Source organism: Pogonomyrmex barbatus, unplaced genomic scaffold (genome assembly GCF_055798465.1).
Source record: "Pogonomyrmex barbatus isolate J1 unplaced genomic scaffold, ASM5579846v1 scaffold14, whole genome shotgun sequence".
Taxonomy (NCBI): domain Eukaryota; kingdom Metazoa; phylum Arthropoda; class Insecta; order Hymenoptera; family Formicidae; genus Pogonomyrmex; species Pogonomyrmex barbatus.
The window spans coordinates 1,098,778-1,126,039 of record NW_028297110.1 but is presented as its reverse complement, the minus strand read 5'-3'; the positions used below and the strand labels follow the sequence as shown (position 1 = coordinate 1,126,039).

The 27,262-nt window shown below is 36.4% G+C and overlaps 2 protein-coding genes across 2 annotated transcripts in view; one reads left to right on the top strand and one right to left on the bottom strand.

The window, feature by feature from the left end:
- The window catches only part of LOC105424895 (uncharacterized), a 189,469-nt gene that overhangs the window by 104,084 nt on the left and 58,123 nt on the right, over nt 1-27,262 (top strand). Inside the window, exons 5-8 of the mRNA XM_089072894.1 lie at nt 2,630-2,656; nt 3,363-3,534; nt 3,876-4,074; nt 4,358-4,553. Of these exons, the coding sequence (XP_088929020.1) occupies nt 2,630-2,656; nt 3,363-3,534; nt 3,876-4,074; nt 4,358-4,553 (594 nt within the window). The remainder of the gene's footprint in view (nt 1-2,629; nt 2,657-3,362; nt 3,535-3,875; nt 4,075-4,357; nt 4,554-27,262) is intronic.
- b6 (pentraxin-related protein b6) lies at nt 4,948-22,564 on the bottom strand. The gene is made up of 8 exons (XM_011635380.3): nt 22,268-22,564; nt 19,005-19,294; nt 13,888-13,993; nt 11,447-11,661; nt 8,172-8,271; nt 7,795-8,009; nt 7,082-7,465; nt 4,948-6,382 (listed from the first exon to the last, which is right to left on the bottom strand). Exons 2-8 carry the CDS (start codon nt 19,263-19,265, stop codon nt 6,008-6,010), a joined length of 1,656 nt encoding a protein of 551 aa, XP_011633682.2. The 5' UTR covers nt 19,266-19,294; nt 22,268-22,564; the 3' UTR covers nt 4,948-6,007.

Here is a 27,262-nt window from a genome sequence, read left to right as displayed (position 1 = left end):
TAATATGTATTATAATAATATTATTTTGTTTTCTCTTTTAGAACTGACTATGAAGTGTATAAGTTCTATAATTTCAAATTACACATTTTCAATTATGTTATATAAAATTTATACAGACAAACATTTAATACACATATATATATATATATATATATATATATCTGATAATTTATTTATTAAATTAAACATTAAATTGAACTAGAAATTTATTTATACTTACTTGAGAAAACAAGCTTATATATTAAAATAAAGACCTTCGCGCCTTTCGTGTGCATGAATAAATTTTGTCTGTTATTTTACCGCTAATACAAAAGCATTATTTTTGAGTGACATTAATTCTTGTTGACAATTTAGATATTGTTAAATCTTATATTTGGTACATCACGCTCCAAAGATATGACAATCACGTCGGGCAGATGTCGCACAATCGATTAACTCCCGGCACGTGGTTATCGAGCATCCTCGGGGGGGTGTCTCTGTGGGTTGTAGGAGATAATCGAACTTGGAGCGCAGGTGGTGCACATTCGAGATAGCGAGTGTGAGCGTTACGTCATCGTGTTCGCCAGTTCCAGCATTAATTGGTGACCCGTTCAGTTCATACCGTTCTGTTGCAACACGATGCGATTACGTGTGAAAACTAAGATTGCGTCCTAAATCATAAAATTACGCTGCACGAAACAATCACGATATCGCTTCTTTAGATCATATTGTCGAGTAAGAAGAGAGAATTGAAGGCCATCTAAAAAAGTTGAAATGCTATGTTTCTTTGTATCTAGAAAGTAGATATACGTTCTATTAGCTTCATCTATTAATCTAAGTTAATAAAATAAATTAAATAATTCAATATTATTGCGTTAAAATGTTTAAATGTTATAAATGAAAATCTGCGATGAATAAATCTTTCCCTGAACTGAGAAAAAAAATCTGTAATATATAATTTAGCGTTATTTTAAAGGAACATATAATTACACATTGATCGTACGATAATTGTTTATTACAAGCAATAACGTTATGTATCTAATCAAAGGGTCAATAATCACGTCTATGATAAAAGCAGGCAAGCTCAGCAATCTTCGTTTTTTTCCCACGTTATATACATATGTATATATATATATATATATATGTGTGTGTGTGTGTGTGTGTGTGTGTGTGTGTGTGTGTGTGTGTGTGTGTGTGTGTGTGTGTGTGTGTGTGTTATATATAGTATATATATATATATATATATATATATATATAACGGCAATAGCTACGCACGAGCCAATTTTTAATATCTCGATTATTATTGCGAATATCACAAAATAGTATGGAACTTTTATGTTTATTTCGGTCCCATCTATTTTTTTACGAGCAGTGGCAGAAGTCTCACGGAACACCTTGTATATATATATATATATATATATATATATATATATATATATTACTCTATCTCTCTCTCTTTAGCTCGTCGCGCACAATGACCCTAACCCTTCGTTACAGTTATGCATTCACGTGTAATGAGTACTTGGTTTTCCTCCCCTTCGTTCTCTCTCTCTCTCTCTCTCTCTCTCTCTCTCTCTCTCTCTCTCTCTCTCCTCTTTTTTATTCTTCTCGTCTTTTTATCTCTTATCTGAAAGCGTTACCAACATCGTTACAGGTATTTAACACATGTTCCGTTCTCAGATGTGAGTTACATATGTAGATATTGCATATCATAAGCGTTGACCTCGTAGTTTTCCTTCTTTTACAACGAACGCGATAATGTAACCGCGTAACAAATCGATGTGTGTCGGAAATAAGGAATACCTCTATGCAATCGTATTTTCTTCGCATATACCGTATGCATATTTTTACGAATGTGGAGGGAATAACGGGATATTCCGTACAAGGAATAGGATATAATTCAAACTCGTTGCAAATATTTATTTGCAGCTGCTATTAATTATCTCCGTGCATAGTATCTCTTAATGGGAATGACAGAAAACAACGTTTGTGTTCAGATATATTGCATTTACACATTTTATTCCATATTTACTTGTTATATTTAACAAATATATTTAATCATATATTTGCTATATTTTGTTAAATATAGAAAAAAAATACGACGAGAGGCGTTTCATATTTGCATATATATATGTACCTTCTTTTATTTTTTACCGCAGTTTATGTAATGACAAACATCTCGTATGTCGTAAGAAAAAAGAACATTGACACTTTAGGATATGACAATTATTCGATGATGGAGTCGTTACTTTTAACAAAGTGTCATTACGAAACGTAACGACTACGTCATTGCTAACGCTTTGACGTGCGTCTCGAAAATCCGAAAAATGGTTCGTGGAACATGTTTCTATTACAAACAGGAAACTGCTGGCTATGTGCTACTGTATTTGCAGCCGCAATTTACGCTCGAGTTACACGACCGACCTGACAACGAAGAGCAGCTCGATGGTCAATGATCGGCGTACTTTTACCTCTCCCTTCGAAACGACCGTTTCCGGTCGACTATCGGTTTTTTTTATTTTAATTTTTTTCTACCCCTCTCTCTTTCTCTCTCTTCCCCTTATCTTTTTCTACTCCGCAACATATTATACATCTAACTGGGTTTTACTTTGTGTGTGTGTTTCCGTATTACCTGCCATGCCGCCGACAGATGGGGACCAAGTCTCGCCAGAGAAAGGTAATTTTTGAATTTTCATGCTTTTCACGCAAGATTGCCTGCGCAATCAATTTTTCTTTCTTTTTTTCGTTAATATGCATGTCGGCATGCTGATAGACACGATTGTTTTTCTTTGAGTGGCATCTAATTCTCGAGCCTGTCGTGTATCTAATTGCTCGCTCAGAAAATGTCTTTGTAAATATATTTACAGTGGCAGGTAATGATAAATTCTGAATTACAGTGAGATAATTTAAAAGGATTTGAACGAAACTATTAGAGAAATTGTATCATTCGATATATTATTTAAACACGTTAAATTTTTATGATAATTATATTATGTAATTATATGTTTTATGTAGATAGAGATAAATGTTGCAGGTAGCTTTCGCGTATCATAATTAAAAATCTGTTGCAAAATAATTAAGCTTTAATGTACAAAGCATGCCAAATTTGTAATTTCATATACAGTTTATATCCGTAATTTTATTAATTATTTTATCGATTGGCAAATAAACTTGTATGAATTGTGATAAGTATAAATAATAAATACTAATTATAATTTGTTTTTATCAATATAAAATGAGATATTTATGGATATATTATTTTTATACATATAAATTGATTTCTTCTTTTTCGCGAATGCCACTGATATATAATTTATGGACACAATGAGGCACTCGAGGACCACGAATTGAACTGATATCTTATCGAGTTCGCGTGCTTTCAGTCGCCTCTTCCGCGCGGCTACCCACCCCCGTCTTCGATGATGCTTTTCGACGATGACCCGGGCATCATGTCCGAAGTGGAGACCTCCAGCACGGGATTTCGACGAGGGGGCAAGCAAAGAAGCAGCTTGCCCGTCGTACGAACGCCCAGCAAGACTTTGGAGCGACCACTAGGTAATTCGTTAAATACAGCAGAATATAAATTAATAAGTAGAATTATTTTTAAAATAAATCCCATTATTTTTAAAAATAGACACAATTAATATTTAACATTATTATTATACACATATCATTTACCGTATTTTCTCGATGTTTAAAATTTCGCTGCAGATACCAAATAAAAAAAATATTAATGTAGTAATATCTGAGTACAGAATGTTAATCATTTTTAGCATTAATATTTAACATTCATTTAGTTATTAATATTCAGTATTTTTTATTCGATATCTTTCAAATATTACTTAATCAGATATTACTGGCTACAAATTATTAAATGTATTTTTTGTATTTTGTAGGACTGGTATTCCTGCAGTACAGGAACGAAACGAAGAGAGCATTGCTACCGAACGAGATTACCAGCATAGATACTGTCAAGGCTCTCTTCGTCAGAAGTTTTCCGAAACAGCTTACTATGGAATACTTGGATAGTCCTCACGTGAAAGTTTACATACATGATAGCAACAAGGACATGTTCTACGAACTCGAAGATCTAAGGTAACATTCTTATATCATCACAAATCCTTATTCTAATAAAAAATGAAACTCGTAACTTCTTTTACTTTTTATTCTCAAACAATCAGGCAATATTTCAGAGAGAATATCTTATTGTTATAAACAATTATTATTTTTTATTTAATTATATCAAAATTTATCACATAAATATTATCCTTTGATATTTCATAAGCTTTACATAGAATGATCACTTTGATTATTGCAAACTTCGATAGAGAGGAACATTTATCACTGCAAAATGATATAAATTTATTTTGGTTTTCAGATCGCACCTGAGAGATATCAGGGATCGCAGTGTCCTGAGACTTTTCGAGAGTGCCGATGGAGTGACGGGGATGCCGGGGCCCTTGGGGGTACCGGGAGGTGGCGGCGGTCTGCCTCCCCATTGGGAAGATCAGAGCTACTTCAGCGAACCGGAATTCGACAGTGAATATCAGCATCAGCACATTCACAAGAGCAAGGTAAGTGTGCATTAACGAAGCTCTGTCCTTAGTTCGTCGTTTTTATTCTTCTTTAGGGATGAGATTGGTTTTTACGTAACATGGCGTACCTTATTATGTAATATTGCGTTAGAAAGATAATCTCTTTTTTTCATCATACTTAATATGATTACGAGAATATTCAACAATTCTAATATATTTCTTATTCTTTATATTTATAAGAACAACGTATTGACTATAAAATATTCATTATTAATTAAATGTACGATATAAAAATATTTTTAAAATGTTTAATTTAGAGAAACAATTTCTTTTATTTAATTTTTAAAGAGTTATAAAAAAATTGCTGGTAATTTTAGGAAATATATTGTTTTATATTACAAAATTTTTAAAGATTAATTAAATATGATAGAACAACGATTTATAAAAATTTATTCGGCATACGTTACACATGTACACATGTACACAAAATACATTCGGCATACATTAGAGCTAAGTCTTGAGTTTAATTAAGCGACCGAGACATACGTTGCTGATCGATCAAGGCGGTTTCCGTCGTGCAATTAAGTCTCGTTTCGTTTCGCTGAGGTCAATCGATCAGCACACATCTTAAAACCACGATGAGTATTCCGTTATTAAAAACGAGCGTTGTTATTTATGATCAGTTTCTTGAATTATAATACTGTCATATTACATCAACATATTTTATTTCATTAATGAAATACTTAATTAATTAATTAAATTCTATTTTTACGTATAAATTATCACGACGTTCACCACACCTTTAGAAACTTCCGATCATTTGTAACAACATCAATGATTTTAACTGCTCTTTGTAAAAAAAAATCTATTAAAATTCTAATATCTTCAGGTTTTATTTGATTCAAAGCTTTTTTTAAATTCTTTATACTCGCTATCTTACTTCTCGCTATCTTACTGATGAAGATAGTTATTTTTCATTATAATTGACCACGAAAGGGGGATTCTCATAGTATTTGGAAGCTTCAGACTTAATCATTATACAATTAATCGGACAGAAATTGTAAATAAATATAGGGCAAGATGTTTTTTTTTTTGCCAAGCGCAAACTTTTTCATGGCAATATCGTATCTCCGAATATCTGTAACGCTTGATAGATAAAACAAATCTAAAAATATCGAATGCGTTATCGGAGTACGACGTGATACGAGAGAAAAAGAAGAATCAATGAAGAAAGAGATCAAAAGATCTCGTGTCTCGGCACAGTGAATGACAAACATCTTCCCTCGTAATGACTAAAAATATTCAGCGATCTATAACATGGCGTGAGGTTCCTGGGAACTGATTCTCGAGAGTTCGTCGATGTTTCATCGACCGTCATCAAGGCGACCGTCGTTATTCCGGCGCGAGTCGGATCTCTCTCGCGAATAAATTCCGCGAGAGTTCCACGCAAGTGTCGCCTCGCGCGTGATTAGGCCGCGTCGTCTCATTGGTGATTAGAACGCTTTACACGCTGGTATAGCCGGCAAGAACAACGCGCCGGAATAGAGCTTCTTGGACACCGTTCTCCAGCCGATGACCAATGCCTTGCCAAACGGTTCCTCGGCACATCCGTCGCAGAGGTCCATCACTTGCCTGACTTCACCCTCGGCGGGTTCTCGCTCGTCTTCCTCATCCACCCCCTTCGTCAATTGAAGCCCGTAATTCGTCAATCCCGTGAAGTAATCATCGTCCAAGCCTTGAGAAATGGAATATCCATCATCGAGGATCGACCCGTCGCCCAGCTGTAGCAGTCCTCTCTTCTTCTTCTCCGCCTCACGTTTTCCCAGCTTCTTATCATCCACGCTCTCCATTTTTGGCACGAAAGTTACCTGACAATTTGAAAAGTACGTGAAGCGACGTGCTATTAGTTGGTTAAAAATTTATAGCTGTACAATATGTATTTCTTCGTAAAAGAAGTAGGAGGAAAGACATTTTCTAAAGAAAGAAAATTGAGTTTCTTAAAGCAATTTCTAGCTAAAGGATTTCTTTTAATTTAAAGAAAATTAGATCATATAAAATCGATATAACATGAAATTATTAAACTGCGAATATTTCGAACTAAAATTTATTGGAAAGTGTAAAAGTTCTTTCAGTATGATGTAAAATAAATGTAAAATTTTTCGAGGCGATACAATGAAAAATCTTGGAATTCTTGCACAAGCAAGGCAAACGCGTTTATCGAGATTATTTCCACTCTGATTCACCATAGTTTTTTAATTTCTTGCGTTAACTAGGTCGGAAACTGTGTTACAAATTTACTATTTAACATTCACTGAAAAGTATTTTCTCCGGATTATATCAAAAATGAATGCAGATGTTTAAAGTATTAATATTGTAGTTTAAATTGACACGGAAAAGAATCTTCAACGAGTTGAAATTGCGACGAGAAAATAAAAGGTATAAACACGTGACACAAGACGGATAAGAAGATAGGGATTTTCGAGGATGTTCTATTAGCGCATTTACTTCTGGAAATGGAATAGATACCAACATGTGAAAGGCACTTAATCCATACTTATCGCGCTCACCTTATCGTCGGAACTACTAGTTTCTTTCAAAGTTTTCCCAGCGTCTCGCTTTACGATCGATTTCTTCGATTCGGTCAGACTCGACATCACCGTTTCATCCTTGATGTCTCGCTTCCTCGAGCTGTTTTTCTCTCTCTTGAAGAGATTATGGAAGGGCCCGTCCGCGAAGATCGATGTCGATACAGGAGCAACGGGTAACCGTTGCTGCGTCGGGAATTTATTGACAAACTGTGACGGCAGTGCGGGAAAGGGTGTCGTGAAAACATCGAGATTCAAGGGCGGGAGAGGCTGCGGGGGTGATTCCGGATGTGGCGGTAATGCCGGATGACGAATGGTCAGGCCGTTTTGTACGACCTGTATCGACGCCCCCGGATTGATCTTCACCTGGAACGTCATTCGCACGCATGAAACATTCATGTTCAATAGAGTTGGAGAAATGGTATAATATATCAAATACGTTTGACGTTTCAAGTAAAACGTGCGTAATGTCTAAGAGGCAGGAAAAGTGTGAAAAATGATGGCGAAAATGTCCAAACGGAACGTTCTAATTTTTCGGATGTTTCCTTAGATACTCATTAGACGCCTCCGAGTCTTGTTTACGGTGGAGCTAATCAGAGAACGGAGCGACGGAAGGTAATTAGCTTGATGATACGGAAGCGAACGACACGTGCGCGTGTTCTCGAGTGTAACGAAGTGAGAAAATGTGATTGTACTTGTGTATTGATCTGTCCCCCCGTGAGGAAGGGATGCGGCGGTAAGGGCGGTCCGGTTACAGGCGCTCGCGTGGTGGTCCTCGGCGTGTTATTACTCGTGTCGTGTTCGTAATGATGGGCATGATGGTGCTTGTGATCTTTGTGCGCCTTGCCCGCGGTCAGAGCAACGTTGTAGAGCTGCACCATCGTCAGTTCCCCTAAATAACCACCGGAACCTGAAAGACAGTAAATATCAGTTAGTAAACGTCGTTACCTAAATGATAAATCATGATTCGTATAATTCAATGTACGACAATGAATCCATTATTTTTGAGATAATAACTCGATGTTCGATGATTATGATTTCGAAATTATCAATGGCACAAAATTATTCTTACCCGGTGGTGCGCCTTCGCCCTCCAAGAAACCACCACCCAGCTGTCGTTGCTCTTGCCCAGAGATGGCGATTCCGCCGCCTTTGATAATGTGTCCGACTAACTGAAATAAGCATAATAATGCAAATTTTATAATTATATCCTGATAATCCCTCTTTCATTTGTCAAGGCAATACGAGAAACTAGTTTGAAAATTCGTTTGGTTTAATGCCGACTTAATTGATTGCTCGAAGATAATCCAAAAAGTTTAGCAATATAAGCTACCAAATACGCAAATAAAATAAAAGACCCGGATTGTGAGTCTTCTGTGCGCGATATAACGCTGTGGATAGATTGCACATCCGCAGTCGAGCGGCGTTATATGGAAATTTAAATTGGTTTCTGTCCTTTTTTATTTGAAAGTAACCTTGGTATCCTCGGATGAGAATATCGCGATATAGAATTCTATACCTTTCCATTTCCCGTTTATTCTATTTCGTCGTCATTCTTTCCCGTTTCGTTTCTGTCCGACGCAATCTAAATGCAGGAAGCCGCCGTCTTGACAGCTCCACTGCGTTTTAGAACGAACATTGAACGCGTCTCGTATGTAATTGTGAATTTTGCATTTTGAGTCAACAACAACCGCAATTACGCGTGATAATTATAACAATTTTATTAGCACAACGACACGTGGACGGGAAACGCGTCATCGCGTCTGCCTTGAAATAAATGATTTTCTTAATCATTGCGCGTTGGAAAACCTATATCGCGTGATGTAATATGTCTGTAAGAAACGTAGTTCAATTTCCTTATGTATTATGCAAGAGATGGATGACTCTGCAAAATGTGCTATACCCAAAAACACACATTAAGTCGACGATATTGCGACACGATAGTGTACTTATCATGAGAACGGCATGACTAAACGCGACATATTCAGGAACGTGACTCGTATACGAGAAAGAATACCGGAAGCACATTTATTAGAGAAATTCTTGGCGCATTTAACATGAACGATAATTGAAATGATTGCAACATGAAATTCTTATACAACTACACGATACTTTCGAAGCAAAACAGACTTCTCTTATCGTTGTGAAATATCTCTCTTTTTCGAATTCGTATTTAACTTTTCTGCCGATGAATTCAACTGGGATAAATCTTGATATTGTTTAATGCAAAAATATTGAAAATTTACTTGATATATATTTTTAATGTTGATCTCTAATTAAAATTGTATTAAAATTGTATTAACCTATTTCTATCTTGAGATATAAAACTTTATTTTGAGTATCTCTAATATTAATACGAAATAGATTTTCAATATGAGAATCATAAAATATTTATAAATAACTTCAAAGTACAAATGCTTTTTTGTGAAAGATGTCCGTGAAATATTCATAAAATCACGATATGTGAGATTATGATAACTATAGCGCTTCATTGTCTCGAAAGAATTTAGTTATTCATGAATATTTTTGCATGAGAATTCTTGAATTATTGCTTTGATCAGAATATATACTGTTGCATAAAATTCGGAAAAACGCGTATCTTTTAACAAATTTTGTTTTCTACAGTTTATAATTATGTTTAAAATATTTGGTAAAATATTTTACAAAACTTTCTTGCACGTTTTTCTCAATTTTACGTAAAATTTATACTTTATGGGTACGTGTACCATAAAATGTGAACTTATTATTTTGAAAAATTTTAAGTTCATTTGACAATTTTGGTGTAGAATTTCATTGTAAAATAATTTGGCAATATTGAATATTTTGACAATAATAATAATATTATAAGTGTAATATATTCAAATGCGATTTTTTATTTCGAATTTTATCACTTTTAACAACTATATTCATTTAAAAATTAAATATCGTTTTAAAATTAAGTCAATTCTGCTTTACTTCATTATATCGCAATAAACTGAGAAATTAGATAAAACCGGAAAACAATATGTAACTCTACGACAAAATTAATAGCGCATGAATTTTTCCGTGTCACAGTGGTAAAGCCACGTATACGGTCAGACACGCGTTCTCTGTGTTCGGGAATAGTCGCTTTTTTACACCGCGTATTAACGAAAGTACTTTTCAACGATTAATTGACTTGGCATTAACGCATTCGTTCCATGCTCGCAATTTTATCGCCGTTGACATTTGTGTCACGAGTTCACCATGCGCTATAATTGGAAAGAAACGCATCATTTTCAAATATCTCTCCGAGTATTGTCAAAACCAATAATAATTAAATCTATTTTTATCTATACATGTGTTATATTTAAAAAAAAATTAGAAAAATGGTAAATAGTACTAATCAGAAATATATAACAATTATTAATTTTACAATTGAAGTTTTCTGTTTTTGTAATTGCATTATCACAATTAATTGCCTAATTGCCGTTGAAAAAACTTTTTTAAATGATACAGTTTTTTGAGTTTCATTATTCGTAATGCATCCGATATGTATATATGTCTCCTATATATGTCTTACACGCGAGAAAATGCAGGTCACGCGAAAAATGTTAAAAAAAGTGACACGGCGCGTGCTCTAATTAAGGCCAAATGACGATTAACGTTCAGAGTGCCGCATGAGTAGAACAGACTATTTTAGTCGCGGAAGGACGGACGAAACACGAGTTAGCGATTAGCGGCACGATCATAAAATTCAACTCTAGTCCGAGAGACACCCGCTGCAATTTTTTTTTATTAAAGTACCAAGGACAATGCATCACGATTGCACCGTCACTGCCGAGTTTGTCGTTCGATTCAGATTTGCCATTACATAAACGCAATCCCAGAGGGGTTTGACGCGTTTCTTATGCATTATCGACAATTGCAACCTCATCAAAGTCTCGAAATCGCTCGGGGGATAATACCGTGCGCGCTCGCGGTTCAAGCCCTTCGAACAATACGACAACCTCATTCGACGGTTCTGTCGAATTCGCATTAGTATAGTCGAGTCCACGTCATTACAACTTCTGAGAACACGTTTTCAGAAAATGAGAGGCAAATGGCGTTCTCCTAGCGAAGCCAGAATTACGTATTTCCGACGAAAGTTTCCGACTTTTAAGCCGTGTGTAAACATAGATGAACTTTAGAGACTTTAGGTAAGAGCGAAGCAGACTCATCGATTTTAAACTCGATGAGAAGCTCTCTTTATTTGACTCGAGAGAATTAATCTGCTAATTTCGATTTAGGAAAGTTAATTATTTCTTTTTCCGGAATATATCACACTAGTCTATTTATTCGAGAAACGAAACAAACAGGGTACCGAAGACAGTATAAAATCGTGCTTACCCTGTTGTTGAACCCGCGACCTACGCGCTCATCGTTGACCCAGATCTGCCATTCCCCGGTGCGGCCGTTCCAGCTCTGGCAGGAATGGTACCACTTGTTAAGTCTCAGCGGATAATTCAATCTGAACAAGTTGTGACCGTTGACGTTGAGCATGAAGTAAGAACTCCTCGGTGTGTTCGCGACCCACGCCAGTATCCCCCGTGGCTGGTCGCCGACTGGAAGTCGAGGGTGTGAATTAACTCGTGCATGATGCAAAGAGAAAGGGAGAAGACTTTCTCGTGCACTAGAGGATGTAACATTCCCATTAAAAATGGTAACTGACAAGACTTACTAACGGTTGCACACACAGACACACGCGAGACTCTGATGGTTTCATATTTTCGGACGCTCCAGTTCCAGACTAATTGGGTAAAGATATATAAAAATCTCGTGTTTATATTACTTTAAATTAGTTATTATAAGATAATATTAAAACAATAAAAAATAACATGTTAATATATTAACATTAAAATATTATCTTTAGTCATTTACTGATGACATATTTTTTACTACGAATATAAAAATTCTGTTATAATATTATGCTTTTAAAATAATATAATTAAATTTCAGATTTTGATATTATTTATATAACAATAAAAGTTAAAACTTATTACGTCACTTGATAATTTTAATTTGTACAGTTTTAAAAAATATCGTTTCTATTATTTATTTGGTTACAGATTTGATAATTAAATTATTAATTGTGCAAGACCTCTTTTGGAAATAAACTTAATTTTAATCACTGTTTTTTTTCTGATAATACGATTAAAAAATTTTCAACGGATTAAGTATTAAGGGTACATTTATTTTTCCTTACGGTGCGGTACATTTCCAGTATACCTATTGATTCTGGAAGCCGAGAGGCGTTTTTAGACACATGTGAAGGCAGGGACTTATTGTTGGTGTATTTATGACACCGCGCATATCCGCCTATTGTCACGCACGCCTGCGCCTAGGGAAAAAAAAAAAAAGAAAGAATACCGCGTGTATATGTGTATGCAACTTTCTACTGGCACAAAAAAACCACAAACCGCGCGGAACCTTTCTAAACTGCATATTGAAACCTAGCCCGACAACGTCATTGTTCGCATGGGGATAATAATGCGCGCGGCCGTAAATCGATTCTTACCACATGAGGGATGGCACGATTGTGACTTGAAGCTAATCACTGATCTGCGAAAAGAAAGAGACTAGCGTGGGAATTGATTATGCAACTGAGTAATTACATTATCGGGTACAGTATTCGAAGATTAAATCTGTCTCAATATTTGTTATATCATATAATTTGCAAATTTCATAATTTAAATTCGACAGGAGAAGGAGTATATTAATAAAACTTTATTTTATATATGCTATATGAAAACTGCAAAATAGTTAAAGAACATTATTACATGTCGCTATAATGCATTATAGCGATAAGTAGATAAACAAGTTTCTAAATTCCAGATATTACGAAAGATGCATTATATCGATATTTGTACATCGAGCTCTTTGATTTTTTTTTTTTTTTTTAGTTTAAAATTATGAAATACGAAACACGACTTTAATTAAAAAAACAATTTGCATGGAAAATATTATTTATAATAATTTTTAACAATATTTTTTTCATTGAAAACAATTGTTCTTTATATATATGAACATATGTATATCTTTATATATATATACATATGTTCATTTTTGTAAATGCTAACAATCGAATATATCGGTTTGTTATTTGCTTTATTGTTTGCTTATCCAGAGTTTCCGCTGTTTTAGTAAACAATATATCAATTGTGAGAAATTAGGTCAACAGTGAATTAGAAGCGGATGGTGTAAAATTTGTTAATCAAACACAACTCGTACCGCAATTTAAAGGACTTGAATTTTTGCTGAGTTTTCGCAGCCGTAACAAATTTTCAATGTAAAAGAAAGACTCGTTTATCCTTTCTTTTACATTGAAAAAGTATCATTCTGACAGATCAACAGACTGTATAATTTGTATCAAATTTTAACAATGGTTTTTTTTTTTATAAATGTTAAAATATTTTTATTGAGTATTTCAAGTAGGTTTTGTTTTAATAAATAAAATATTACAAACCTTTTAAATTTAGTAAAATTATATTTTTTAAATATATACAATATTCAATTTCTTGTTCAATTTTTTGACAAACAGCGATCTTCTTCTAATCTTTTAAGGAGAAAACATTAACTTTTCTCAAATCGTAACCACGTATCTTACTTTTGCTACGAAAAGCTAGAATCTCATCGCAATTAATTTCACGACGCTTGTAACAACGTTACGCGATAACGCGCGATACTTTCAACGATACACGCGGAGTTTCGCTTTCACATTCGATACATCTCACGATGATAAAAGGTGAAAGGAGAAAGAAACGCGCGCACTCAACTCGACACGCACTCACCTGCGTAAGAGAACAGGGGATGGTCGTTGGAGTGATTGTGGAATTTGGTCCACATGCAGAGAGTGAACTCCTTCATGTCCGGCAAATCCACCTTGTAATGGATGTACTGCAAAATGGATATGTATAATACATATATCGTTAGAACGTGTTTACAAGCTGCTCTCAAGCTCGGCTGACGTTGATTTCGTACGCCTCATCGCGATCCGAATTGTCAATGCACGGCGCGCGGCCGAAGATTAATGCTCTCCGTGCGATTTAATCGTTGGAATGTGTACTCCGTCGCGTATGCATTATTCGCATTATATGACATCGGTCTTACATTATTAATCATCGATCCCCACGGCTCCCGTTGAAATGAACGTTAGGTAAACGCGGCGCGAACGAGCATGTGCCCGCGGGTATCGCGGGTATAATCAAGCGAACATAATCGAACATGAGTCGTGGCATGCGAGAGAAACTGTTGTTCGATTTCAACGTGGCTGATTAGAATTAGAATTCGAATAGAAATTTGAGTACCACCAGAACACCCGATCCGGCGAAATATCCGGCGAATAGTAACAGTTCTGCTCGCGTGACGAGAGGGAAGTAAAATGAGGGAAGAACTTTTCAGCGTAACGTTACGTGCGATTACACGTATTTTCCTTTAATTAACGCACACGAAATTGCAGTGATCATCGTGCGCGTCTAAATTATCCGATTATATTAGTTGTTGACGCGGTACACACCGATCGATTGAAATTTATGTATGAACAGTGCTCAGCTCTGGGACATACCTCGAATATATATTGATGAACAACGCACACATTTCGTGCCTTAGGCAGTGAAATGTGCCTGCTGCGTGCAGAATCATCGATATAATATACAGGCAAATATCGTGTTTATTCTGCTACTTCCCATAACAAACGCAAAAGACTTATAACAATTAACATTAAAAATAACATGTTGTTATTAATATATTTTAATTTCCCAAAAGTTTAATAAAAATTGTGGCATTGAAATAGGCGAGAAAAATTGGGAATATTTATACGCGGTGTTATAAGTCATATTTAAGAAAATATTATATTTGGAGCTTTTGATATTTTCGCGCTAAATTTTTATTTCATGATCTTTTCATTACCTTAAAATCACAAGTTTTGTTCATATCATACTTTCCCAGCAGAGAACACATCGTGCGCGCTGAAATGGCACCGCGTTTTTTCAAGAATTTCGTGACGAAATTATCGCAATTATTTATCGCGGGATCTACCGCGTTTCGATCTTATTTCCACAGATCCCATTGCTCACAGACCGCATTTTTCTTCCCACAGTTCCTAAATCAATTTTTTGCCAAGCGTCATTGCTATTATTCACGTCCTTTTTAAAGCGAAACAGGCACGCATTTCGCGAGAATGCGCGCTTTTTCGTCGGTTTAATTGCGTGAATTCGCGGTTAATCGATTACGCGTCGCCGACGTGAGGAGGGCCGGAGGGGGAGGGAAAGGGGAGGGGGGCGCTTAGAGGCACTTCTTGCGCTCGTAATTTCTCTCCGATGAGCGGGATCTCCGATATGGAGAACGGATTTAGCATTTAGCCAGAAGCGGCCGCAAAATCAGCGACAGCGACGACCGCGGTCGAGATTGCAACCGGCGCAACGTCCAGTTCCTTTTACGGCCGTCAGCTCGCATGAACTTCCCTCTCGGTATAGCGCGCGTTATACCGGCAGCGCTATAGAAATACGCGCGTCACCGCGCATTACGTTCGCCGTGACTTGACAGGCAATGTTTCAGCCGGCCTCTAAGAGGCGACCGTAAATTTGACGGGCGGGATGAAATATCCAATCGCGCACCCGTGGCGATACCGCTCCCTCAATTTCCCTACTGTTTGCGTTAGGATGATTTGTACCTGCAATTCCCGTGACTTATCGACACGTCGAATTACAACGTCGAGCGATTGGTCTTGCCCGTTTCTCTCTCCCCCTTCCCCCCTCCCTCCCCTTCCTCTCCTGACAATCGGAATTATTAATACCTGAGAGAAAATAAAATCGCGTTGACGTTGTGATTAAGCACGCGGCACGTTTCAATCGACCGGCGACGACATTTAAGCGCACTAATATTTCACTCGGACGAAAGTCGTCTCTCGTTAAGAGAGCGGAGGCTTTACTCGAATAAGAGCACCAAAAACAATCACAGCCTTAAATAGGCGATCTCGCGTTTATATCGCCGCCGGTACTTCGTACTACGAAAGCGCGCTTCCACCGTAATTAGATCGATTCTCCTCGCCTCGCCTCGCCTCGCCTCGCCTCATATTTAGCCCCGATCGCGCTGCTTTTGGCTGGAAACGTTTCCGACTAGGTTTCGCCTAATGTCGCTCTCGATTTTCTCCCCGTGATAAATTCGCAAATCGCGTTTCCACCAATTGGCAGCCGCGCTTAATATCCCGCCTGGTATTATCGACCGTCACCGAGAGGCGTCGGCCGATTAATTATGACGGGGAATGAAGCTGATGAGCGATCGCGCGATAGGCATCCCCGTGCCCCGAGGAAAATGATCGTGTATTAACGACCGTAGAGAAAGTCGCACGCTGACAGACGGGCGCTGCCTTTGTTCCGCTCGCCTCTGGATCCATTTGCGATTTCGCGATTTCGCGACAGTCTCTCTTTTCCCTTTACACCTGCGACTGCAATTACGCCCGCCTGGCATCTTGCTTGCATGGACGACGTTCCCTGACAATATCACCTTGGCTCGTGTATTCCAACGAATAACAAGAAATACGTTCCGTCTTACTCTTTCCATCGTCGATTTTTATCACATCGATCGTATCCACGGATTAATCTCTCTCTCTCTCTCTCCGCTAGAAATGAGATTATCCGGATGTATCGCGTAATTCTAATCCCATTTCAAATCTTCGATTTTCCTTCGAAATTGCGGGCGATTGTTTTGACGCGGCAATATCATATTAATGTTTATTCGCGCCTTTATTTGTAATGGTAATATTAGATCATGTTACGAAAGGTCTGTTATTAACTTTATTTCCACATATTAATACAATATTTGTATGTGTGTGTATACAAATATATTTTATTAATATGTGGAAATAAATAATAACTTTGATGCCTTTAAAAAATATTTAATGTTAACTTTTTGATATTTGAATATTCAGAATAAATAGTACGTATAAAGCATTTTAATAGTAATATTTTAATAATCAGAGTATTAATAATTGTGTGTTTTAATTTAAACAAAAACCTTCACTTATTTAAACAGAAAAACACGTGCAGCTATATCGGTGAAGGCCGTTGATATTAGCATTCTAAATGAAGTGAAACAGTTTAACTTCCTTTCTCCTTAAATCAATAGGTTGTCATACGTAACAAAAAAATATCTAAAGAGTCAACGTGAACGTCATATCTTTTCACGATAACTCGAGCATCAAAATTGCTTTCATCAAATGTGTGATATATATATATATATATATATATATATATATATATATATATATATATATAATTAATCCGGATGTCAGCATGAAAGCAATATCGCAATATTTCCATATATGATATAAGTTTACATTGTAATTAGATAATTTAGCTTTATCCGCTTTCTCACAATCTCGATGATTCTAAAATTTTCCGTCTTTCCTGGTTATTATACAAATTTGCCCGGGAATATTGCCGCTGCCGCATCAGACGAGCAGGTATAATAGATATAGTTTAGATAGAACGTTCACTTTCTCGTCTGCGGGATACATTGAAAACGAAAATGTAGGCGCGCTCCCGTGTGTTTTGCCTCTAACGAACCGTACGAGACGTCTCTTGAGCGTCTCTGTAGCGTCGTGGCTGGGAACTGATTGAAAGGCAGGCGTGACGGGATTTCGCTTCGTTTTCGGGATCACGGCTATTGATAATAATTCAGAACTCGTTTCGAGTCGTAGCGCCCGAGGAGGTTCCCGGCGTCTCGAGAGAGTGTTTTCTCTTACTTTCGTTGGCCGTAGAACGCGTGTCATTTCGCTTGCGCCGCGGATCTCCCGGCCGGTGCAATGCCAAGTTGCACTCTCTCGAGCGTGAAGTGCGCTTCACGTAGCGCGTGAACGATGGAATTCCGTGTTGGTCACACGCGAGATCACTAGTTAATAGTCGCGAGGATTAGATATTGTGCCAGATAAAAAAGAATAAGAACGGAAAACAGGAAAAGAAAGAAGGCGAAGAAGAAACAAGACGTGGTTTCAGTCATCGATGCGAAAATTCTCACTCTGCTTCTCGCTCTGATGAAGTAAATTACAATGTTTACGAAATGTTGGTATTTAATAATGTATTACAACACGGATAATAAATCGTAAATGTATTACATTTTAGTATCATAAATTTTTATAATTTATTCGACATAGACAAATTTTTTTAAATGCGAGAGTCTTTGAATTTTTATTTAAGAATATAAATCATTGGAAATCGAAATCGATAATTCTCATTTTTTTCAATAATTGCAATACAGTAATCGTTTCATTGATAAATCGTAAAATCGTGTTATGCTAACTATGCATCAAATGATATCGGAATTGTACCGTAATTGGTACAATCGATGCTTCTCTAACTACATTATCTAATCATTATGTATAACATGAAGTAATTTATATTAGGCAATGATAATTGCAATTCATCTTTACATTATCCGCGTATGTAGATAGATATGTAACAATATCAATAACGCGAAACTAGAACAAACACCATTCTATGGCTTGGAAAACAAACATCCTACGACTATATTGACCGTTCGATTGCCATGATCATTCTCGCGTATTTGTATGTGATACACATTCTTGATGGATAATTTCGAAACGCTCTACATTTCATTACATGATATAGATTTTCTTTCATATTCATCAATATTAAGTTTATTCCATACGAAATGTAAAATTATAATGAATTATATTTCGAATACATCAATTAATTCTTGCTTGATATTTGATTTTCAACTCTTTTTTTGGAATTCTGATCGCTGATCGTAGAATTACGATTAAAAATTTTAATTGGCATCGCTATTTGCTCCTTTGTTCTATCGCGTCTGTAAAATATGAAGTCGACGAAAGCATATACCATGTTCGATATAGGATATAAAAATCCAATCGTCATGCTCGACGACCTACCTCGAAGTACAGCTGCTGGGTCATGACGACCTTATACAGAGAGCACGTCTCTTCGTCGTGCGGCAGCAGCAGATGATGAGGACTGTCCACGTCGTAGAGCGTCTGCGTAGGCGCGTTTCCGAAAATCGATGCCTCCTGATGCAGTATACCTGCGCCGTCGGCATGGCCAGGCACGGCGATCGGTCGCCAGGACGACGAGATCGCTCGCACCTCGCATAAGAATGCGATGAAAATAGCGCACGCAAACGGGACCGGCGTCATCCTCGGGCTGCTCGTTTCTCTCGAGCTACCTGCGAGATTGAAAGATCGAATTTATTCCTCTCTCGTCAACCGTTTTGCAATCGAGAAAAATTTGATCGAGAAAATAAATTCGCAGCAATTAATTCTTCGCTGTTCCAGACATTTTCATTTTATCCGTCTCATTTACATGACGATAACGTTAATGCGATATTTTTTATGTTCACATGTCATATGTGATTCTGATATTACATGAAATTTTTCAATGTTTCTTTTTCTATGAGTAATTACACGTTTTTAAATTAGAAAGAAAGAAATTTGCATCTCCCTGTGTTTTATTTTTACTTTTTTTTTTTTTTTTTTTTTTTAGATAAAAACGTGCATTACTGACTAATATCGTGAGATAAATATCGTAAGCGGACTGATATCGCGGGTAGCGTGTGATATCGGCATATCAATCGACGAGCTTCTCCGCTCGGTTAATTATAATCGAGAGGTTTACGACCATGCTCGATATAAACCCGGATACCCGGGAAAGTTATATCAAATCGAGTTTCGATGGAACGAGATCCACCGCGGCCTCCGCCGCCACCGCGAGTAATATAATGCAGAAAAGAACGGCGTGCACACGCAACGGCATTATTTCGTTGCGAAATTTCATTCAGGCGAGCGTGACGAACGTTATACCGCTTAAGAACGCAGTTAAGTCGACAATAATCCCTTTTCTTTCGCACGATACATTTTCATCTCATTACGCCGAGCGGTATCGCCAATGTGCTTGGACGGCCTCGCGAGGGAATCAGACCCAGATACGAGATGTAGATCGCATCTGAATACCTTCTACACTCTCCTCTCTCTCTCTTTCTCTCTCTCTCTCTCTCTCTCTCTCTCTCTCTCGGACTTGGATAATTAATCGACGTCTTCTGCTAACTGCGCCCGTGAAAAATGCTTACACGGAAAAAACATTTTTGCTAAAAATTGGATCAAATATAGATCCGGAAATAATCTTTGATGTCGGGGTCACCGAATTTATGTAGGATGCTTAAATTGCTAGAATATCAAAATATTATCATCATATTCAAGTCTTACATAATAATTTTAATGATTGTCCAGTAAAATTATTTTCAGATCTGTATTTGGTAAAATTCTTAGATATTTTAGCAAAACCGTGTATTAATCTATATGTCTATATATTTACGCGATGCAAAGTATACGTTCCCGTATACGTTTCCCTTACATAACATATTTCTCGTATGCCTGGTTCGTAAAATCCATGGCATGCGTCCGCTTCGGGAAATGTGAAACGTGCGAGATACGGCAGGAGTGATTTTACGACTGATATAAATCACCATTATGAAGACTGTTGTCTTGTGCTGGTGCATAGTAATGTCGGTGCACTAATCCGCACCTAACACACGTCCAATGATTTCCTAATTACACTAGAGCACGCCTTCTCGATTTTGAATCGTCGATAGTCACGTCAAGAAATCGAACAGGGAAACGTAATATGTACATATGTGCTTGTATCTTATCATAATGCAAGCGATTGTGTTACCATAATACTGAATACAACCGGAGGAATTTTCCGTTTTACGTCGGTTGTAGATGGAACTGGTACGATTGGATCTGGATCCGTCAAACGGTAATGTTAACGGAACGGAAAGTAATGCAAAATGTAATCAACGAACGTAGGAACTGACTTCCTACATCGATGAATCTACATCCGAAGCATTTGCTTCTAAATTCAAAATAATTGGAGGTGCGTCACACTCGAGTGAGTGCATTTGAATAACTACGTCAGAAACTCAAAGTTAAATGAAAGTTAAGATTGGATCGAATTGATCAAGGATTATCATGAAAGTGTCACTATTAAATTAATATAACTGATCTATTTCGTGTGACAAAAATATTAATAATGTGCATGAAATGGTCATTATTGATAACGTAATTATACGAGATATTCGAAATTATTTTGATATGTAAATATGTGTATAATTGTAATGATTTTATGGTAAAATTTCAGAAAATTGATAGACCGCCGATTAATCAATAATATTCTGATCACTGCCGTTTATTAATTTCTCTAACACTTTTATTATTTTTATTAAAAGCTCACGTTTTAGATCCTTTACCATACACTGTGCACGTAATTATAAGAATCTCTTTTCTCCGACACCTTTGTGTCATTGCTTTTGTCATTTGTATCAGCGATATCATTCTCATCACGGTCATTAATGCAACCGTTCACTTTGTCATAAGAGTGTCTCACATATCTTGCATGGAGTGTAAATTACCGAGTTACTTTGTAACACTATCGCGATAAACAAAATTGCGATCAACAGTGAAAGCCATCAAAGCGAAAATTAAAATGCAATGCCCTGAATACTCGGCGACGTTGAAACGACTATATTTTCCGCATAAATCACTTCAATTTCCTATTGGATTAACGGCTACTATATTAAAAAAAATTTTTGTTTTTTAATAAAACAAGAACACACTAATATATTACAATCGCTCTAATATTCCTTGCATAAAACAAAAGTAATAAATAACGAAAAAATTTCACATATAAATACATGCAATAAAAAATAAGGGTATTAGAAAATTGTTAAAAATTTATGTTAAAGCATTAAAAGATATCCGGATTTATAAAGAATTAAATTATTAATAGATTTTTATTCGAAGCATTGAAAATGAAAAGCTGAACTGGCACATATAAAACTTATCATCATTTATATAATAAATTGCCACCGTACAAAATTTACAGGATTTATAATTTTATAAATAATTAGTGAATTTTTAATTTGCATGCTTTAATTATCTACGCTCAATGCTTTATCTATGCTTATGTATTAAACGAGATCGAGAGACACTTCCGTAAAAAAAATGCACAAAGTTGCACGGATATGACAAGTGACATTTGTCGAGCGTTTAGAAGCACTACAGAGGATTAGACACATTAGATCCACGTTAACATCTCTTTTCGAATATTTCGGATATCGTAAAACAATTGGCGCGAAACTCACCCAGTGATCACAGTTGGACTCGGACAGTATGGAAGGAGGTAGATCCTCGCGGTCTCAGAACGGAAAGGTAACTGCCCGCTCGTTGAGCTCGCCGTGGATCTGGCAAGCTCGCAGAAGGTGTATGCACCTCTCCTACCTGGGTGTTTGATACACCTTTTGCCTCGTGAGCCTTTTGCTTCGCTTTTCCCCGCGTACGAATCGCCGCGCGTTGTCGTCACAAGAGCGACTCTCACGTGTGCAGCGAAACGTCACTGGCCGATTACGCCTACCCAATCGTTTTTTTTTTCTTTCTATTCTCTTTCTACATGAAAAGTGCAGGATTTTAACAAAAATTTAAAATTCTATTCTCTCTATATCCTTCAATTACTGATTCTTAAAATATGAATAGAGCATATTGCATTTTTGAAATTGCCAAAGGCAATTGGTCCATAAGTATGTGTAATTAGATAAATATCTTGTCCCACAGGAACTTTTCATCTTGTGTCAAGTCTATTATGCAGAACTATTAATTATATTTTTTTTATTTTGTTAACATAAAGGATATGAAATATTTTTCATGTGACAGGAATAACATTTTGATTATACTAAATGCAGGAAGTATATTATTAATTCAACATCTTGCTAAGATAAGCTATTTATGAAGCTTTTAGTGATTTATTGTAAGGTTTTCCCTTTTATTCTCTACTTTATCGTGTCTTACAACGTAGTTTTATTAATGGGCTGGATTTAGATAAACATCTAGAAAGTGGCAGGCGAGGGCGTCCGACAAGCTTCTTGCACATGGCCCAAAAATGCCTGGGAACAGATCAGCAGATAAACTCATTCGAGCGTTCGATCTGGAACAGCGAATGGCACTTGTGATCGATATGATTGTCGTATATCTTGTCCTTGAAAAGGAATGCCAATGATTTATAACAATAGTTTTTAGATACATTTCGCAGATAAAATATTCAAGGCCGCGATATCTCTGATCATCTTTCCAACTATTTCTGAAGATGATATCTCTTACTAGCGTGTAGGAGGTACAATAGATTGCGTGTAGATAAATGCTCAGTAAGAGCAGCTCAATAGCGAATTGCTGCTTCACGCCTAATCTAGCATCTATGATACTTTTAAATGACGCGGTGTTCCTTCAGTTTTCGCAATTATCAGACGACATGTGTTTTCATGCTCGTTATACCTCAATTAATTATGTTATTATCCATTTAATTTAACAACAATATCTCGTTCTGCTTCATAAATGTGCAGAAGTCTGAGATAGGCATTGGCTCATTTGGCCTTCAGGCTAAATGCCGAAGTTGCGCTAATGCAGTGAGCATTTATGCAAGTATAACGCGATGCAGCGTAATCGCTTTTACTATTAGTTGCAGTTTTTATTTCGCAGCTAATATAATCGAAATTGTGTTGAGTTAATAACGTATATAGTGAGTTGAATTTATCACTGCTTAATATTGTTTTACTTTAAATTAATTATTATAATAAAAGACATCAAAATGTGTGCAGTAGTAAATGTGTATGTATTTTATATGTATATATTCTATGCGTACATATATAAATTTTAACGATGCAAAAGAGAGAGCTATAAAATTGATATGCGTAGCAGTCAGAATTTTTCAGTATAGACATAACATAAAAATATTTCAGCAACCGGAAAGAACGGTTAAATAAGACTCATTCGTGATTTAATAGTAATTAATGGAATCTCAAGTTACATATATCTCGTTTCACTTTCACGTCCATGATCAGTTTCCAAATCTTGCTTCCTACATACGTATTTCGCCAAAGACCTTGCAGATAATCATGAAAGTCATTAGTACTGCTTATAATTTTAGTATTTAAATTAATTAAAATATATTTAAAGAATTTGCGTCGAATTATTTATAAAATATACGAAAGAAAAGTTTTGAAAACGATTTTGAATATAAAGTACATCTTGTTACAACAGTTTACGTTTTTTCTAAGAAAAGTTTTTAAAAATATTATACTGAAATACATTATATAAATATTCCAAAAATGACTATAACTAGATGATCTGAGTATTTCTTTCTCTTTCATCATTTAACTTTATTTACTAATTATTATAAAACTGTTTTTTTATACATGAATTCTGTTTAATTTTTAATATCCTAATCAGCTTTTCTTATTATAAAAAAAAAATATTATTTATTATACAAAGAATATATATAAAAAGATATGTCACAACATATAAATATCAGAGAAGGACTACTACATACGATTCAGGAAGCTTTCAATTATCACATTAGCGAAGTTTAGATTATATATTTTATCACATATACGTCATTACTTAATATACTAAAAAACATTTAATGTCTGTCTGCAAATAATCATAAATGCGACAGCGTCGTAAGAAATATAGCGCGCTATATTTTTTTTATATATATATCAAAGGAGTATTTTTAGAATCGTCGTAAATTTTACTATACACACATTCACACATAAACCTATAATTATTTCTATTTGAGATCGAGAAAGATAGCCTATAAAAAGTTATTTGGAAAAAAACATGCATAAAAAAACAAATAAATATACAAAATCGATGCAAATTCTCCAATTTGTCGTTTGCACTTTTTGGCCATAGATTCGAAAAATTATTAGGAAAACCAAGTAGCTTTTAATTCATGGGAATTTAGAGAAGATTGAGATGTTACGTGGCTATACCTGGAACGTGCGTCGAGGTTCTCATGTATTGAAATGAAGAGGCAATATGTAAGACGCAGTCAGCTGCTTTTTTCAGTTACGTATACATTCGTAATCTCGACGAGACGGACACGTTTCTCTCCGCTTTTACTTTCTCCGGTATTTTGTATGTTGTGTGGCGCGTTAAATCTGATCAGGATGAGATCGAGTTCTGCAATAACGCGCGTGCGGCCGCGCATTTCAATCGGCGAGATAATAACGCGAGATAGCGTCGCTGACAGTAGATAGTTTATTGAATTCCGACGAGAAGTGAGACATCGATCGATCGCGCGTATTATGCGTCGCCGATCCTTTTCCATCCAGGTCTATCAGGTTATTTCCATATTCGCGATCGATCGACAGAAATCATTACGACCTAGCGCCCGTTTGCGACTCCGCGGTGCGTCTGAACGTTCTCGTGAAATTAAAAGACGTCTCTCCAGGAAGGTGAAGTTGACTAATCGGAATGATCCGCGTAATCGGAGATGACAGCGGTTACATATCGTAGCCAGTGATTTACATGTATTACGTTAATCAGTGTAATGTACCAGATAATTCCCTTCAAGCGTAGAGACGCCTTGACTAATCGATAGTCAATCTTTTCTTGGTAAATATTGACGAAATTTCAATTTCCAATCTTAACTAGCTAAGGCTCTTGCACGACCGTAATAAAATTGGTACAGGACACACAGTCTAAGATTTCTTAAATATATTTTACTATCAAATTCAAAGATAGATGAACGATTACTACGTTGAATAATATTAATAAAAAGATTTACAGTGATAAGAAAATTAAGTATAGAATAAAAGAAAAGTAAAACAGTTTCAAATAATAAAAATTTTAAAAAATTTATCAATTATAATTACAGTGCGATAACTTTTTTTATTCATTTTTCCATCTAATGTAACAAGATATTAGATCGCAAAATTATCTTAGAATCCATCGCTGAAAGAATAAGCTAGAACGACTGTGAATGCGATCGTGTGTTGGGAATCCAGTTCACTTGAGACAATCTCGGAGGTGGCGAACGTGTCGTCACCGCACGTTGTGTCGCGCGGCGACCGCAATCCTTTTTTTCCCTCTCGGTGCTCTCCTCCGCCATAGAAAGTGAGCACACAGGCGTGGTACGTGAGGTACAACGCGAGGGAAAACGGCAACTCATTAAAACGTGCAACATGCGAATTGCGAAACACCCCGGATTCGGACCTACGAAGCGTCCGGCTTGTGACTCGAGATATGGCCCGCGGATAAAAAGTGAATCCGATCGAGGCCGAAAAGTTTCCATTCTAGATGATAATAAGACTATCGGAATGTTCGCATACCGTCGTAAAATCGATTGTCAAAACCAGACCTGGAAGCTGGACGAAAGTCCAGCCCTTGAATATAAAAGACTCCTTTCTCCTTGAGCGCTCTCCTTGTGCGTATTGCTTTTGACGTTACGAATGTAAAAAGAGGACCGATATTTTTTTGTTACGACCTGCAAGAGACAACCTGACAGCACGGAATGAGTGTTGAATAACTGCGAATTTTATTGCTTAACAATAAATCATGATGTTAGTTCCTGATTAAATTGTAATAAGAGTTGCATTGTGACAATCGAAAGGAAGGAATTGAAGATAATGTATAAGTATATAAAAAAATATTCTAATCTGAATATTGAAAAAAAAAAATATCTTGTAAAATAAATAATTAAATTAAAAATTATACAATGTAATGACAAGAGGAAGAAGAGTAATGTCTCGGTAATAATTAACTTGAAATTTGGACGATCTTGATGGAATGTTACGAAAAAAGGAAGTAGTAATCATAACTTTTATGTCTTTCCTTTCAAATTTTTTTCCTCGTTCAACGAAAGTTCATTTAAGTCAGCACGAACTCGGAGTACCCGGTCATTTATAATTGGCGCGAGAATCATATATCCCACGTTGACATCCTGTCAGGCTGTATGCCATGTAACTGGTGCCACGTATCCGCATCATCGGGTTTCAAAACCGGATTCAGAGACTGCACAATGTGGTCGACAAAAGACGATCCTTTCTCTCTTTTTGTCCCGGAATATCGTCGATTGCGTTACGTAAACCGCACGCCACATACAGGACCTTTTTCACCGGGGTGGCGTATCAAAAGTATCAATATTTATCAGATTGCCCCTCGATCGATGTGTTTGCTCGTCAAGGGAGATTCGAGGCGAATTCGAGCGTTTGACGTATTATGAGTCATCGGGCACCATTAGGTTCATTTGCGTCACTCGAGATGTTAATGAGGAGAAAACTGAAATTGGAGCAAACGCTCGACCA

What these genes read in the sequence shown, in the direction of transcription:
- b6 (XM_011635380.3), bottom strand. Translation starts at nt 19,265, where the DNA reads ATGACGCCGGTCCCGTTTGCGTGCGCTATTTTCATCGCATTCTTATGC. An exon ending in TCCCCTGTTCTCTTACGCAG is followed by an intron (nt 11,662 to 13,887) that starts GTGAGTGCGTGT and finishes CTCGACTTCCAG; the next exon opens with TCGGCGACCAGCCACGGGGG. An exon ending in GGGGACAGATCAATACACAA is followed by an intron (nt 7,466 to 7,794) that starts GTACAATCACAT and finishes ATGACGTTCCAG; the next exon opens with GTGAAGATCAATCCGGGGGC.